Here is an 18,029-nt window from a genome sequence, read left to right on the forward strand (position 1 = left end):
TACCTCCTTCGCAGGATTACTGTGAGGATTATAAATGATGTATATATACCATCTATTATAGCAACTAATGCATAGAAAGTGCTCAAAAATTAATAGCCATTTTTATTATAAAATTAAACAACTAGAAAACATAAGTACAGTTTTCTTAATTAAATAAAGGTTAAGTGTCCCTAATCTAGAAGTGCAGAATGTTCCAAAATCTGCAACTTTTTGAGCACCAACATGATGCTCAAAGGAAATGGTCATTTTTGATTTCAGATTCTAGGATTAAGGATGCTTAATCCCTAAGTATATATAACATAAATATTTCAAAGTTCCCCCAAAACAGAAATTCGAAGCACTTCTGGTCCCAAGAGTTTTGGATAAGGTGTACTCTACTATACTAGAAATGTTGGAGGACCCGAGAGAAGGTAAAAATCAGTACGACTCAGGGTATTAGGGAAGTCTTCGTGGAAGAAAGACCTGACCTAGACTTCAAAATGGATTTTCATAGAGGCAAGTTGAGGCATTCCAGGTGCCGAGATGAACAAAAACTCAGAAATTCATTTGAGGATAGCATGATGGTACAGTGAAGAAATGTTTCTGATCAAATGAAACCTCATTACAGGCATAAAATCACTTGAGGTCTGTTTTTTGTTTAGTTTTATTTTATTTGGAAGCTAACCTTTTTTTTTTGCTCCTACAAACCAAACCCCAGTAGACATTACAAGACTGGCCAGTTGCATTGTACCATCCTCACTCATTCTAGTAACCTCGATTGATGATGGTTTTTGCATTTGTGCCATCAGGTTTTACCACCTTTGAGGGATGTGACAAATCGACCTGAAGTTGGCTCAACTGTGAGAAATAAGCTGGTGCGCCTCATGACACATGTTGACCTTGGAGTCAAGCAAATTGCTGCTGAATTCCTTTTTGTCCTTTGCAAAGAGAGAGGTAGGTTAAACTCTCTTTGCCTCTGCCTTTTATCTTTCAGACGGAATTTGAGAAATTTAGTTGATAGTGTTAGTCCTGGTCATCTCATTCCATTCTTTCCAAAGCTTACTGTATGTTCTATTAGAGAGGCTGAGGAGTTAGTAAAAATTAATAATCAAAAGCATTTTTATACGCTTCTGAATTTATTGAGAAATACAAAGACGGATACATTATGTTTAAACACACTCATGTTTAAACTTTGCCCTCTGTATCCTTAACCCAGCCTTCATCTTAATGGGGCAAGACTTAGAGCCATTATGAAAAGTTGCTTCAGCAATTTAGGGGCTACTAATTTAATAAACAGGCACAGGTCTGGGTTGATTCCTCTATTTAATTCCTCTTGGAATTAAAGCTATAGGAATTTTGGTTTCTTTACTAAGTTTTCCAATCAGTAGTTACTGAATATGAGCTATATAATATACTGAATAGAAATTTTAAAAATGCATAATACCCTTGAGACAAAGGTAAGATAGTGGTAGAGAGAAATTTTTAAATAACTGTACTACAGTGTAATAAATGCTACTCTGTGAGTATATATAAAGTGATTGTCTACTGAGCTAGATCCAACAATGAAAGATATTTTCTAAAATTGTATGGATTTTTACTCTGCAAAACAACAGTTCTCTAAACAAGGAACTTTGATTATTCAGTTTTTCTCACTTATTTTTTCTTCTTCTACTTTATAAATGTGCTAGTATAAAATCCCATCTAAGTAGATCTATATTCTGCTTTGTTTAAACTACCCCAGTTGTAAGATAGATAATTTGGAGATGGAAAAGTTCACTCCTTTTTAAAATCTTAAGTCAATTGTTATTCTTAAACTTCATTTCTGACATTTGATCCAACCACTTAAGTTCACATTAAGATGGTGTGTTAATAACCTAATTTGATTGTTATCATAATGGTGATTATTAATTGAGAGATATCAAGTGCTGGACATTCTATGTATAATCTCTTTTAATTCTCATAATGATCCCCTAAGGTAAATATTATTTCAATTTCATAAATGAAGCAACTTGCCACTTAAGAGCCTTTCAGTAACATGTCACACAGTTGCTGAGGTCAAGAGCCCTATCTTTTCATTCTGCCATATTTCCTCTCATAATAATTATATTTGCTACAATTATAGACTAGCATCTGTTTTGTTTTTTTTTTAGATCATTTGCTGCTGCTTTAATGACTGAAAAAAGATTGATTTAGCATCTTGGAATTAAGTGGTTAGCATAGTGCCTTGTATATAGTTATCTGTAAATACTGGCTAAATTGAATTGATTTTTTTGAGATCAGAAATAATCTGTTTAAAGTGTAATTATAAATGTATATGCATAAATAACCACACATATGTGTATCTATTCATTTTAATAGCTTTGTCAAAATATATACCAAAAGATTATTTGTTGTTAACTCTGAATAATAAGAGTACTGGTGATGTTTTTTAGTGGTCTGTATAATTTTTCTATAATGAACATGCATTTTTGTATACCTTTAAAAAGCTTTAAAATGGGCAAAAATATAGTTTATTCTGTAATTACATATCTAAATATATAAATAAATATATAAATCTAAATACATAATTACATATCTAATATATTTCTAAATATAATAACCTTACCAGTGAGTGAGTGTCATAGCAGATACTGTATATTGCATTTATAAGTGAATTTTATTAAGTCTTTAAGTTTGAAATGGTTGGTTTTGTTCCTCCTTGTACCCAGGATTTAGCTTCATAGTCCTAACTTTGAGCCCAAAACTAACTTACATTAGCAAATAATATTTTTTACTTTGACTTCAACAATTCTGCATTATAATCATTTTTTTCCTTCCAATTTGATTATAATTTTAGTAAATGTATTCTTCTGAAATAACCAGGCATTCATTCAACAAATGTTTTTGAGCGAGACACTGGGATTACATAGGTATATAACATAAACAGTGTTTCTGCCCACATATTTTTTACTTTTTTATTTAAGGGTCACAGACTCAAATGCTTACAGCAGCCAGGCTGGTAATAAAAGTAAGTCAAATGGACTAGATGTAAGATGATAAATGAAAGCTGAGGCTTGGCTCACTGTTGGGGAGACAGCTGAGGTGGAGAGACAAAGGGACTATGGGAGACTGTAAAAAGGATGTTGCTACTATTTAGCTCCAACTGATTGTTACCATGAAGGAACATGTGGCCAGTATTAGCAGATGCTCCATGTTTTCGAGAGAAGCTATAACACTGGAGTTTTACATAAAATGTCTGTTTTTAAATGTTGTCAACTAGTTCAAATTTAAAACCTTCTGGACAGAAAAAAAGAAATGTCTGCAGTCTACCTTCAGCTTAAAAGTGATCAGATTTGGAATTTGGGTTTGGAGGTAGACTATTAAAATAAAATTCAAATAATTTATCAGAGTGTCTGAACTGTCCTCTTAAGGATTTGCCAAGTAAGTTTGAAAGTGAAGGCCCCTTCATCAAGACTCACAGGTCTCACTGAGGTGAAGGCCCAAAAAGGAAAAAAAAAAAAAAAAAAAAGAGAAGACTCATAGGTCAGACCACTAAGTAGAGACAGATAGCAAGCAGCAGTTATAATGAGTTAGGAACACAGAGACTGCATTAAGAAAGAGGTAAGAGAGAAAGGACAAGATTTTATGGAAGACGAGGCACAGAAAGAACCATTCAAGGGTCTTAAATACCCATCAGTGGTAGGCTCATAGTGGCCCACAGGTTAACTTGTACTCATGCCATTAACTTGTTCAGTTGAGCCTTGACATAACTATTTTTAATCTCCCTGCGAATTGTATATTTTCTACTATGGGCCTAAAAATAGGCCTTACATTGTTTAATTAAAAGAAGATGATTTGTAAAATAATCTCCTGCCTTGGTCCGGGTTCCCCCCACCTTTTATCATATTCATTAATTCTCAGTATGTGGTAGACTTTGTGGTATAGGAGCTGAATTACAAAAAATTAGGCTTGAACACCCTTAGCACATAGCCCCACACCAATAAATTTACTGGTATACCCACTTCAGTCTGAGAGGAATAGGTGTCTCTTTAGCTTGAAGTTCAACAGTCTGTCTTTCCTGTCGATCATTTCTCTTATGGTTTGCAGAAGCTTTGTTCCATCAGTTATTACCCTTTATTCTTTTTTCTTTGAACTTGCTCTGAGTGCTTTCCCCAGTCTATAGGTAGATTTACATCTATCACTGTCCTTCACTTCTTAACATCTTGAAAAACTTAGTCCTCAGCTTACTGCAAGTCAGGCTTTCCACGACCATTCCCTCCCCCCAAATACCACTGAAAATGCTCTCAGTAAGGTCACAAATTACCTGATTTTCAAAAGCAATGGGTATTTTTTAGTCTTTGTCTTATTACGTCTCTCATAACAGTTGATGCTATTGTCCACTTTATTTGTTTCTGTACTACCACACACTCCTAGATGTCCTTTGACCTCTCGTCTTTTTTTTCAGTCTGTTTTGCTAGCTCCTGTCCTTGTTCACATTTAGTTGCTGGTGTTCCCTAAAGTTATCTTCTGATCCCCATTCTCACTTCACATTGCTCACTGAGTAATCTCATCCTCTCCCTTGGTTTCTGTTGCTGAAGAGATTCCCAAATCTATGTATCTTCAGCCCCAACCTTTCTTTTGAATCCTAGTTGTATTTATCCACTTGCCTACTGGACATCTCCACCTGAGTTTCTCACTGGTACCTCAGACTCATGTCTAAAGTTGGATTTATGATCTTTGTTCCCATGACCTTCAACCTTTCTGTTATCCTTCTATCACTTTCTCTGCAAAAATCATTGTCTGTCTAGTTTGTAAAGCCAGAAACTTGAGGTACCCTAGATTCCTTCTTTAAGGAATTCCTTCTTAAGAAGTCATAACAACCACATCTATAGATTCTACCTCCTATTAAATATCTTTTACTTATTTCCCTCTTTCTGTTCCATGCCACCATCTTAGTACAGGCCCTTAAAATTATTTTAACTATTAATAAGCTATTAAAATAGCTCATCTTTCTGTTTCTAGTCAGATTTTCTTCAGTTTGTCTTCCACATGGCTAACAGAGGGATTGATATAAAATACAAATATAATCTTGTCATTCCCCCCATATAAAACTTTCAGTGATTCTGTTACCTGCATGATAAAATCCAAGTATTACCTCCAGAATTTCTGTGTAGTGTATTTTAAATCCACTCCCCTGTTACACTCCATGCTTAATCATACTAAATTCTTTATTCTTGCCTGATTATACTGCACCATTTCTTGGCATATCTCCATGTCTTGGCAGGTGCTGTTCCTTTTGTGAGGAATGCTTTTCCTCATCTTTGTTACCTTGGCGACCTTCACTTATCCTTGAAGACCATTTAAGCATCTTCTCTGTGAAGATTTCTCTGACCATCCCAGTCAGAGTCCATCATTTTTTCCTTTGTGCCATTTTTCCTTCTCTGTTTTTAATACTTTTGACATTTGCTGTGTTGTAACTCTTTATTTATTGAACTTACATTCTAGACACTGAGTTTCCTTTCGGTCAGAGATCATGTCTTGCTCATCTCTGGATCCCCAGTGCTTAACAGATAGCAGGTGCCCCATAAATGTTTAATAAAAGAGCAAATGTTTGTGCTCTCTATAAATTCAGGCTGGCGAATACACTGTCCCATTTAAAGGAGTAATTTCAATACACTGTGTTAAGTGCCCTAAGAGAGAAGTGTGCCAGATACTATGGCAACCTGGAAGAGGGAATGGGACAGAGAAATAGGAAATAGCCTTGAATGTATAGAAAAGAGTAACATGAGGAATCTTGAGGAGAAAAAATTTGGAAAAGACTGCAGAAGCCAGAAAATGGGTTCTTTAGGCCTTGTTTTGGAATTTGAGCTTAGTTTTTAGTGGAAGACATTAGAGATTTTATCCAGGAAGGTTGTAAAATCCTATTTTTGCTTTACAAAGATATTTTGGACAGTTGTATGGGATAAGAAATGGATAAGTGTGAGACTGGAAATAAGGATAGTAAGAGGAAGCTACTAGTTGAGTCTTCTGAAAGTTACAGCATTTGACTAGAGAAGGAAAAGGATTTTCACAAAGAAGGGGGAAATGGTCTCTGGGTAGAATCTAGTTCTTGTCATTCTTTGTTCTTGGTAAAAGAGCAAAAACTTTTTGCTTTTATTTTAGAATCTGGAAGAACCCACATTTGTATAACTGTCTATGTTTTTACCAGTGCAGTTCTGACTGTGCACAATGCTGCTATGGTTGGTTTTCTCTGTTCATAGTGCCCTCTAGCATCCTGGTAAAATAGTGGTGAAATGCTTCTTGCAACTTTTCGACTAAATGCTGAATTGTTTCATTTAGGCAGCATTTTCATATAACTGTATGGATAATTACTATGCAAAGAACAAATACATTTGTATGTTTCTTTTTTTTTTTTAGAACCACCCAGAAAATCTTTTGTTTGCCCTGGCAGCCCACTTTAACATCCAAGTGCAGTCAGTTTTTCTTTTACTACTTTCCTAATATCAAGTAGGATATTACTTGATATAAGGTGTATTTGAAAACAGACTTAAAAGTAGTTAGAAACACTGCTTCAGTGCTTCTCACTGTGAGGATTTTGTATTTCATTTGTCTCACCTTCTCTGCCCCCAATTTTTGGGTATTTTATCCTGTTAACAGAAGTTCATGTGATTTTAAAACTCTTGGCTATATCCTTTATCTACTTTGAAGCAAACTATGTCTTAAGTCATCTTTGTAACCTACACTGCCTGTCACAGAGTTAGCACATAATGTTTGTTCCAGCAAAGGAGGAGTTGACTTGATTTTCATAAAATCGCCAGGGTTTTTTGCCACTAACTGGCTTCCTGAGAGATTTTCTACATAAGGGAACAGTTATTTAGTATTTTGTTTACTTCTATTTAACCTATTTTGGCTTTTCATAACCTTTACATTTTTAAACTCTCTTAATCTTTTGCCATTTTGTGACTTTTAAAATTATTGTTGTTTTGTCTTTATATTCATTTAAACATTTATTCATATCTCAATTTAAAGTTTCCTAATTGTAATGAATATTTCTTTTCTGGATCCACTAAACTGTCTCCTTTGTTAAAAATAAGCTTTATCAGTAATGCTTACAATGATAGTATCACCTACTGTCTGTAAGGTATTTTGTGTGGGTTTAGATCTGTGATCTGTTGCCTTCAGTGGCTTTGTGTCTGACAGTGTCATTAAGAAAATGTCTGACCTTCATGAATGTTAATAACTATATACACTGAACACTCATTCCTTCTGCTAGTACTTGTTAAGGATTCTTTCTTTTATCTAAAGCACTGCATCTTGGGGAGGCACTGACGGCAAGAGGTACCATATCAGATTTATTCAGCAGGCTTACCCCACCCTCATTCAGTAATTCTAATAGGATTCTATCCAGCATCCACTGAGAATTATTACAGAGAGACCACAGTTACCAATAGGTTTTAAGATTGAAAATGGCTAGTTTCAGCATCATTTAATATGCTCATATTATTAGCCCATGTTTCTTTTTGCACAAATTTCACCAGTTTGCTATATTCTTTGAAATCAGGGCTTCCTTTTATTTATCCCCATACCACCTATTTTCAGTGTCATGAGAGGGACCCTCTAGTTCAGGTATTTGAAAATGTAACTGTCACCTGTATCCTAGAATATATTTATCCTGTCCGTGTCCTCCATGATTTTATGCTCTGATCATATATACCCAGTTTCCTTACCAATTTTCCTTTCCACTAACCCTTTCAGTTCCCTAAAGTCATTTTAATTGCCTTTGTCTGAATCTTCTCCACCTCTGTTTTGTCTTTTTTGAGGCAAGTGATCTGAATTACAGACGTAGATTTTACTGTGGCTTTATACATGGATAAGATTGTGTGTTATGTTTCCTACAGTTGCCTTTTAGATGACATTTTATAAACGTTCTGTTAAAAGCCTTAAGTAAATTTTCCCAATTCTTACCTTTTGATTAAATATTCTAATGTTTACCTTGAAATAGTACCTGAAGAAAATGAAATACTGCTAAACAAAGCTGCCAGTTATTGCTTAGCATCTTCCTTAAAGATATTTAGAAATTACCCTTGCCAAAGTTGTGTGTGTTGGCTGATCTTAGAAGTCACTTCTTCCTGTTGGCAGGATAATACTTACAGAGAACCTCAACCAAACTTTCATTAGGCTTCTCTTTTTTTTTTTTTAACTAAGATAATTCTAAAATGATCATTTTGCCCACTCTCCTCAGAGAAAAAGAATGAATGTTTACTTTGCGGCAGTTACTTTTCATACTTTGCATATATTAACTTGTGAGGTAGATAGTTATATTCTATTTCCACGGATTAGAAAACTAGGATAAAGCTGCAAAATATCTTACCCAAGTCAGCCAGCTAGTAACTGATAGAGCCATTATTGAAATCCTACCAGTTTAACCCCTCGGTCTACCTTCTTAATGGGCTTCACATGCTTATATATTTTTGCTGACTTTTTATTTTAAAAAAGCAGTAAGTTATTCCCTATTCTATTTGCTAATATCCTTCCTTAAGTTTTCTTATTTCTTATGCCCTTTTCTTCCAGTTCCAACAAAGAATGAGAGAAATACTTTACATTATGTGCCATATTGCTAAAATCACAATCTGACTTTCACTCTCTCTAGTTTCTTATTATTTCTCCAAAACTGGATTTTTAAATAGTAAGATCTGAAATCAGAAACTTAAAGCATGACCCTTACCAAAGGCTTGGCAGTCACAGAGGCCCCACTCTTGCCATAAAGGGTGTTCAGAACAGCTCTGAGTTTCTGATACCTCAAAAAAGGCTCTTAATCTCCAGAACCTATGGGAAAATTTCTAAGTAGTTCAGTGTAACCACTACCACATTTTGATGATCTCTCAATTTAAGTTTACTGCCATAGTGTGTGTCTTTAACCTTCCTGTGTTGGTGAGTGATTGGCAATGATGATTAAGACCCAAGGATTCCTATCTAAAATTCTATTCTGTTTTTGCAGTGGATAGTCTGCTGAAATATACTGGCTATGGGAATGCTGCAGGACTGTTGGCGGCCAGGGGCCTCTTGGCTGGAGGAAGAGGAGATAATTGGTACTCAGAGGATGAGGACACAGACACTGAAGAATACAAAAATGCAAAACCAAAGTATAGTATCAAATTTCTTTTCACCTAACTATGGCTGTGCCTTTGAGTTGGTTATTTGCCTTTCACTTCCCTTGTCTTTCGTTTTCCAAGTGTTTTCTTTTCTCTTGTGGATTTGGAAGCTTTCCATTTAATGGTGTTTTTAGAGGCAGTTTCATAGCTAGTGCCTTAGAGAGTGACTTCAAGTGATTGAAGAAGGCTAATAATGCAAGAAATTTTCTGCTGCATGATATTTTCAACATGCTTATTATATTTTCCTAAGTACTAAGAGAGCTGGTATGTTTGGGTTGTAGTGAAAAGGTGTTATTGTTTACAATTTGCTTTCCTTTCCATAGGTTGAGATTTTTTAAGGTATAACCAAGACCACATATTTAAGTTATTTGATGCTTCAGTATTTTTCAGAAATCTAGATGTAGGATCTGATCTTCCCCCTTGCATAAAAGCCTTTATAAGTCAATAAAATAGTGCAACAAGACACATTAATATAAAAAGAAAAGAAGTCTGGCTTCACAGTGAATTTTAATCAAACAAACATATAGAGATCATCTTTTAACAGATACATTGGTGCACTGAGTAGGCAAACCAGAGACTCTACGAAGTCTTCTCTGAGTCAGTGCGTACAAATTAAGGACATTATAATTATTCCCTTTTATCCCAAGATAAACCACCTCTTCTTCCTCCTATTCCCTCTCCATCCTTTCCATCCCACTCGTAACCCTCAACCTGTGTGAATTCTTAGTTTCCGCTTACTAGGAGTTATTTGAGCTACATTTTTTTATGGGTTTCATTTGAAGATTTCCTTGCCCTTTCCTTTTGGCATGGTGACATTGACATGCTGTGCTTTCTGCTGGCCGTCTTCTAGAGTGTGATGTGGATCACGCAGCAGTTGATCGAGGGTAGACAATATTTATCTGCAAAATTTGATCCTTTTAAAAAACATACATTGTGCCTTGTTGACATGAAAGTAATGGGTTGTCAGAAGGTGAAAGAGATGATCAGTCCCCAATTAGACAGGACATATATGGCCTGTTTCTTGGCAAATCAGGTCTGAGTAGCTAGTGTTACTTTTAGCATCCCCAATGGCATCAGCCTCAGCAGTATCTTATAAAGTGTGTCCTAGAAATAAAGACTTTTGGGGGAAAAAGCTGGCAATGACTCTAAGCACTATTTTCTTAAGACTGCCACCATTTAGACATTATCAATTGGCTATCTCTGACAAGTATTTGAAGCTAAGATAGAGAAATTGTGCTCCTTTCTTTATCTAATTATAGAAGTCATCATTCTGAATTAGTCTTACTAGCTTTTTTCATTCTACAAACTATATTTCCTTATCAGTTTAATATTGACCTCTTGATTTGAGCTATTAAAATACACCACTTGAGAAATCTCATATTTCTAAATGAAGGTAGAAATTATATTAGGCATTTCTTATATCCCAGGGTGTGTGGACACATTCAGTTATGATAAAAAAACCCATGAGTACTCATGGATGGTTGATATCTTTACATCTCAATATGTATTGTTAATTTTGTTTAGTAGATAACTTCTATAATGGTAATTGTCATATATATAGTAAGCACCAGAATGCTACTATATAACAGGAGGAAAATAGAATTGTGTTACATTGTGGAAGTGATGTTAGGTTTCAGGAAGTATCTTTTGTTGAAATGAACAGCCATGATTAGTATTATTACTTTCTTGGCTTTTTGTCATAGAAAGTTTCTGTATGTAAGCCTTACATCCCTAAATACAATTTTCAGCCTTGGAACTTTGCTTATAATAGTCATAGGAATTGTGTGTTTGTGTAGTCAGAATAGTCACCATTGTGAAATTTTGTTGTATTTTTTGAACATTGCTCATTATAAGTATAAATGTGTTTTTTTCAAGTAGCATCACATCTTCCCCCTTCAGATAGATTTGCATGTCTTTCTCTTAAATTTTCCTTCTTTAAAGTGAAAGAGTATGGTGAGATATTTAATGTTACTTTAAAATATTTGTTCAAATGATCCCCATGGAAGTGGTGGTAAACAAAGTACTTTACCCAAGCAGGAGTACCCTTTGTACTCTGCAGAGTGATCCACAGAGCTCAAAGAACTTGTTTCCTAAAAATTGTAAAAATTTTTTTACCAATCAAGCTTATAAAGTTAGCATCTGAAAGGATTATTTACTCCCTTACCCCCGATTACCATTCACCAGTCAGAGTTCCCAAGATCTCACTCTGCTTTTCTTGTGATGCATTTATTCACAACAGTTGCTACTATTGGCAGAAGCAGAGAACTTACTCTTCATCCAGTTGGCCCTAGTCCAATTGTCAAAACTTTAAGTGGATTCTGATTAATGCACCAAGGTAACCTGTAATCCTCTACTGGAATCTGAAACCAAGAATTGTATGGAGCTTACATTCAGGCTATGGGAGACAGTTAATATCACAACAAAGCTTTTTGTGTCAAAATAAATGTATTTAATGGACTGGAAATGGCTTTCTGCAATTAGCACACTTAGAGAAAATATACTCATAGAATTGAGTTACATGCCACATAAATTTTTGCTGTATGTATAGCCAGTTTTGTTGAAAGTTTTCAGATAAACTTTGGTCCGGTATCAAAGGGAAACCAAATTCTTAAATTCTAACTTTTATACCTGTTTCTCTTATGCCTCTGAGAATGGAGATCCCTTTACTATAAAGGTGATATAACTGGCTGGCACAGTTTGTACATTATTCTAGACATCAATTGAGAGATGTGTGTCTAATGACATTTGGCTCCTTTTAGACGAGTGGCTTTCACAGGGTGCACAGGCATCTAGAGGCCCAAAGAGGTGTCTTTAAAAAGCTGCTTTGTGGATAGGAGGAACAGATGGCCAAAAGTGAGCAAAACCCTAGGGAACCTCCTTGTACACTTAACACACCACACTAGTTCATAATCAGATCCAAAAGCTTAAAATCATTGTACTAATAAACTCGGGTGTTTCCTCTAGTTGACCACATTTTTCTCAGCTGTAGCTGTGCCACCAGCTGTACAAACAGTTTCTTCAGCACAAGGCAAGATACATTTTATTTGTCAAGATTTTGCTATCTGCTTCAGTCAAGTCTTTTTATAGTTGTCTCATTATATTGGGCTTTATAAATTTTTTTTTAATATTCAATATTTCTTGAAGTAAGTGACTCAGAAACCAGGACATGAAGATTTTTCTCTTTGTCCAGTTTGGGCTGTGATGATGTATTTATGTAAAATAGCATTTCTAGGAACTAGAACCTATTACTGGAAGCAGTCATAAAACACATCTAAATTCAGAGTTCTAAAAGACCAGAGGTGAAAGAGGCCTAGTATATTAGCTTAACTACAGTACTGAGCTTTGCTCCAGTGTTTATTTGCTATAGATTCATAATCGTCAGTTTTCTGTATCCTTTATGTCAAGGTTATTACTCTTAAACAGCCTGACATGGGAAACATTTGAAAAACACTATAATTTAAAAAGGCATTTTGAAGCCTTTTTTTTAAATTGCCTAGATGCAATTTGGTATTCCCCTATGTATATATATTCAGTATGTATATATTTATGTTGGCTAATACATGGTAGATACATAGTAAAAATCAGATAAGTAAATGAAAGAATGGCACCATGTTACACTAGTTCTTTCCATTGCTAATGTAATGCAAAAACCTGAATTAGGATGTAGTTTCATAATTTATGCTACTTCTTTTATGTAGAATCAGTGTGTCATTTATACAGTAATTCTTAATGAAGGTTACATATGCATCTTCATAGTAAGGATTTGACTGAATAGAGTAACTTACCTCCTGGATCATCTGAGGCCTTCTGTGTTGCCTGTTTCTCTGCAAGTCGTTCACTAACTCCAGTAATGATAGGTAGTATTTATTGAGTGCTTAATATGTGCCAGGTACTTTTCTAAGAACTCGACAAATACTGTCTAATATCATCTTCACAACAACCCTTTAAGGTAGAATTAATCTCATTTTACAGATGAGAAAACTAAATGCAGTGAATCAAGTAATTTGTCCAGAGCAAACAATTCATAAGTGGCCAGGCGGCCTGACTCTAGAGGTTGTAGTTTTTGGGAATTTTGTTGTTTTTTGAGGTAGGCAGAGCAAGTTTTATTGTGCTCTTCACTCTGCCTTTTTACTTTGGGGATAAAATATGTAACATCAAATTTACCATGTTAGTCAGTTTTAAGTGAATAAATTTATAGCATTAAGTACACTTACACTGTTGTACAACCATCAGCACTATCTCTCTTCAGAACTTTTTCCTTGTCCCCAGTGAGACTGTACCCATTCCCCTACTTCTAGCTCCTGGTAACCATCATTTTACTTTCTGTAAGACTATAAGTCGAACATATACAATATATCTCCTTTTGTGACTGGCTAGTGTCACTTAGAATAATGTCTTTAAGATTTCTGTTGAAACATGTTAAAATTTTCTTCAAGGCTGAATAATATTCCATTGTGTATATATACAGTATATATATACCTTTTGGTTGCTGTGAATAATGCTGCTGAACATGTGTGTACCAATATCTGTCAAGTCCCTACTTTCTGTTCTCCTGCGTATATGCCCAGAAGTGCTGTATCACGTGGTGGATAGTTCTTGTGTTTAATTTTGTTGCCAAACTGCCATAATATTTTACATATCAGCTGTACCGTTTTATATCCCCACCTTCAGTGTACAAGGATTCCCTTTTCTCCACATCCTCACAACATTTATTTTCTGGGGTTGTCTTTGTGATTTTTAGTAAGAGCCATCCTAATGGATGTAAAGTCAGAGCTTATTTTAACTTCTACTATATTCTGTCTCAAAGCCAATCGGAGAGAGAAATGAGTTTGCCCCTCAGATAGCTTCCACGTTCTCAGAGCATCTATTATCTTTCTTTGATACAACCAAATCAGAAAATGAAGAAAATGTATCTGTATACCCCCGATATCCCTGAAAACGCACAAATCCATTTGATTCATTCTAAATTGGTAAATATTCACATACATCTGTCAGGTAGTTCTGGTCCTATCTTCATAATACATTCTGAATCTAATTACCCTTTTTATTTGCCATCGCTGCTACCACTCTGGTCCAAGCTAAAATCTCTCGCTCTAGATCATTTTAGTAGCCTTCTCACTGGTTTTGTTACTTCTACCTTTATTCCTCTTCATTTCGTTCTCAACACAGCTGTCAGTGTGATCCTTATAATATGTAAATCGGACTGGTCAGCTGTTCAGAAGTCTGCAGTGGGTCAGAGTCCTTGAAGTGGTATACTTGCACCCTTTCTTGCTATGCTGTTGCCATACTGACCTCTTCACTGTGTGTCAGGTACTGCAAACACATTCCTGCCGGAGGCCTGTTGACTGCTGTTCCTTCTACCTGGAATATCTGTCCTCCAGATAGCTGCCATATCTTATTCCCTCACCTCCTTCAAGTCTTCACTCAGGTATCACCCGTTCTGTGCCCCTGTTAATAGCTGATGCACTCCTGCCTTTACCACTCCACCTCATACTTCTTTTCATTGCTCTTTTCTTCTCACAGTGCTTAGCACCTTCTGACGTTCCATGTAACTTATTCATTAGGTCTGCTTTCTCCTCTAAAAAATAAGCTCCATGAGGGAAGAGGGTTTTTTTTTTTTTTTTTTGGTCTGTTTTTGTTCATATAGATGTGCCCAGCACCCAGTAGGCAGTAAATTTTTGTTGAATGAATTTTTTGAGTCAGTCAGCCCCTCTTCGGCATTAAGTTACCAAGATAATTGAGTTCCCTTCCCTTATCAAGCTCTACATCTAGTTGAGGAATGGGAGCCAGGGAATAGAATTTAAAAAAAAATTCAGATATGGTAAATTTTTTTGTTCTTTATATTGTTTTTTGGGAAAGCCATATATTCTGGGGTCCCCCCTCCCCCTACAAAGATGTTTTAGCTTCATTTGCATATAATATTTCCTTTCCCACCCATCTGTCCCCTTCTTTCCTGGTCTTGGCTTACAAAATGCCTTTTCCTAAAAACCGTGATCCCTTTTGTAGAGGTTGCAAATTGTCTGGATTTAGCCCACAGGTATGTTTTGTTTGGTTTGCCCCATGTACTGTTGGTTATTTGGTGTTTATGCTTTTTTGTTTTACACAGTGCTTCTTAATTACCAACATTTATAATTCAGCTATTTTAGATGAAAATCATGATTTCTGACCTTTGAAAAATTAGAAGTTCTGGTAACATAGGGCCTGCATTCTACGTGGCAACTAGTTGATGGAATTGAGTAGCTGTGGTTGCCTTCATACGAGGCATAAGCTTCTTTGGTTTGACAGCTTATCCTATTCACTTATCTTACCTGCCCAGCTCCTGCAGGTTGACTTTAGAGTTCCTTTTTAAATCAGAATGCTTTGAATCAATTTAAGCCACACATTGTAGAGATTGAAGTTAATTTTCATATAACTGAATGAACATCTAATGGATCTTTTTTGTGAAATGACCTAGTACTGTTGATGTTGGCCAAAGGTAGCAAAAATTTGAAGAAAGAGCAAAAGACTTGAAATACAGTTCAGGTTTTATACATGTGTTCATTTGTCCATACCTTTTTAGTGTGTCTTAATCCTTTTGTCTCCAGGCCCATAGCTGCTGTCAGTTCATGTAATAGTCCTATACAATATTTATGATGCAATACCACAGATAAGAGTTTAGACACTTCTTGTCACCTAATTGGAAGTCATAAATAGAACTGAAGTGCTATGAAAATGGGACAGGAGAGCAGAGACAAGGTGGAAAAGATCATGATAAATATAATTACCCAATAAAATGTCCACCACAATTAGTGTCCTTAAAGCTTTTTAAGACTCCAAGGTTTGGAATAAAATAAAAGTAACGCCAGAATTTCGTAGTGTTAAGATCTTGAAACCTGGACTGTGGTGTCTCAGACTGTACTATTTGAGGTTGTAAAGGTGTCAGGTATTTTCCCATCAAAAGTAACTTATTTTATGAAATCTCACATCTCTGTTGTCACGGTGACTATTACTTGTTTTCTCTTCCTTTCTGGGTAGGGAAACTACATGAGACTCTGGTGTGAAATGGGGAGCGGGAGAAGAGATAGTGTTCTTCTGCCTTCTGCCACAGTACATTGGCATTTTTCCCATAGGAGTGTGGTACACTGTACTTCAGTGCCCTAACTTGTGTTTTCTGTGGCTTTGTTTACATTCTTCTGAAGATCCAAGGGGAAAATGTCTTTTTAACGAAAAAATGAAACCCAAATCCCTAGAGTGACTCTGGGGGGTTTAAATGTCTTACTCCATGGGTAAAAAATGAGTTCTTATTCTGTAAGAATGAATTTCTGGCTCCTGCTTTTGTACTCAGATAGCAAAGAATTGTATTACTTCAGTAGCTAATTTCAGAGCAAACCATTATATCATTTTAGCAGCCAGGGGACTTGAGGTCAGCTCATGAAAAACAGACTTCATTTCCACTAAGCTCTAAAGTAAACCAAGAAAAACATCAAATTGTGTCCTAATCTAGGAATTCATATAGTGACTTTGTATGCTGTGGTGCCCACAATACCACAGTTTACCAGTGTGTCCTCCTGACATATTTTTTCCCTGGAGCATATGATTACATGTGTGCAAAGTCATTATATCCTAAAACCGCCTACAGGCCTGATTTTTCAAATCACATCATCTCCACTGAACTGGAGGAGAGATGTTCTCTCTCAAGAGGCAAGTAAGCATGGTCTTCATGGTTAATTCAGCTGCCTTCCCTTATGCTTCCTTCTGAGGCCTGGTTTTCTTTGCTTGGGAAGTGGTATGTATCTATAATAAGCACATTTATTTCTTTATAAGACTAGTTGTTTTTCTAATTAAGCAGGTGGCAGAAAAGAAACCAGTGAAAAGAGATATCTTGTTATATGCCTGAGCAAATAATGGATGGGTGGTGGAATTGTATTTTCAGTGTGGCATCTGGATACATCTCCATAGTTCTCAGAAGCCTTGTCTGGGTCTTCTTTGTTCTTGACTTTTAGGAAATACGATGACCCATTCAGCACTTTTGTTGATGGCCTCTAACTAGAGGCCTTTTTCTCTTTTATGATTACCTGTAAAAAGGAGAGAAAACAGTAGCACACAATGGGTGTCTAAAGCAAGCACTCTGGGCGTGCCCACGCGCGCACCCACACCCCCCCCCACACACACACACAGATTTAGTTGGTCTAAGGTGAGGCCCAAGCTTTTTTTAAAATTTTCTCAAGTGATTCTAATGTATAGCCAAGGTTAGGAATAGATGACAAAGTTTTTTGGGTTTTCTGGTTGTCCTAGAACCTGTGAAAGTACCTTAAGAGAAAACAAGTGGGTAGGGGGCAAATAAAGGGACTCTAGGCCCCCATCTCCTTGACTATTTCCATCCCCTTTTTGCCTGAGCAATTCACTTTGGTCTGTTTTATATATTGGGTTTCTAATTTAAGCATGGCTCTAGATGTAGGTCTTATGCAAGAATGGCAAGATAGGTTTTAAATCAGGTTTTCAAGGATAGAGAGCATTGAGTCCTTCTGTAAGAATCTGTATGCCTTGCAGCCTCCGAGGAAGGTAGAAAAAGAAAATCTAATAGTGATAGATAACAGTACATGGTAAGCTAGTCTTTACCCCAAATGAGAAAAGCCCTGGTCAGTAAAGAAAGTAACTTGCCCAAGCAGAAGTCTCAAACAGGTTGCAAGCTGGCCACCAGAAGATTTAATTAATCACTGTGTCTCCGTCTTGGCCAGTATTTTTTTTTTTAACTTGGGACTGTTTTCCAGTTGATTCCAATCTCCCAGCACTCCACATTGTGTGTATTTGACCTACTCACTCACTGGCTTATCTTAACTGGCTCCTGAAAGCATTTGTGTTCATAGAAACTAGAAAGCAATTTATTAGTAATTGCTATTTGCAGGATATTTAATTTGATCATTAAAAACAAACTAGCGG

At 36.0% G+C, this 18,029-nt stretch overlaps 2 protein-coding genes across 18 annotated transcripts in view; one reads left to right on the plus strand and one right to left on the minus strand.

The window, feature by feature from the left end:
• RIC8B (RIC8 guanine nucleotide exchange factor B) overlaps window positions 1-18,029 on the plus strand; it is a 112,959-nt gene that overhangs the window by 77,355 nt on the left and 17,575 nt on the right. For 16 of the 17 annotated variants that reach the window (XR_013522078.1, XR_013522077.1, XR_008473957.2 and 13 more), the window contains 2 exons: window positions 789-933; window positions 8,957-9,101. Coding sequence is in view for 7 of the 17 variants with exons in the window: in XM_078337187.1 (XP_078193313.1) it covers window positions 789-933; window positions 8,957-9,101 (290 nt within the window). In the remaining 10 variants the exon portion in view is untranslated. Of the gene's footprint in view, window positions 1-788; window positions 934-8,956; window positions 9,102-14,420; window positions 14,539-18,029 lie in introns of all 17 variants that reach the window. The other variant, XR_013522080.1, reaches the window with a different exon arrangement.
• LOC118144429 (uncharacterized) overlaps window positions 14,930-18,029 on the minus strand; it is a 94,077-nt gene continuing 90,977 nt past the window's right edge. The window contains exon 4 of the mRNA XM_078338166.1: window positions 14,930-17,164. The gene's annotated coding sequence lies outside the window, so the exon portion shown is untranslated. The remainder of the gene's footprint in view (window positions 17,165-18,029) is intronic.

Source organism: Callithrix jacchus, chromosome 9, assembly GCF_049354715.1.
Source record: "Callithrix jacchus isolate 240 chromosome 9, calJac240_pri, whole genome shotgun sequence".
NCBI lineage: Eukaryota > Metazoa > Chordata > Mammalia > Primates > Cebidae > Callithrix > Callithrix jacchus.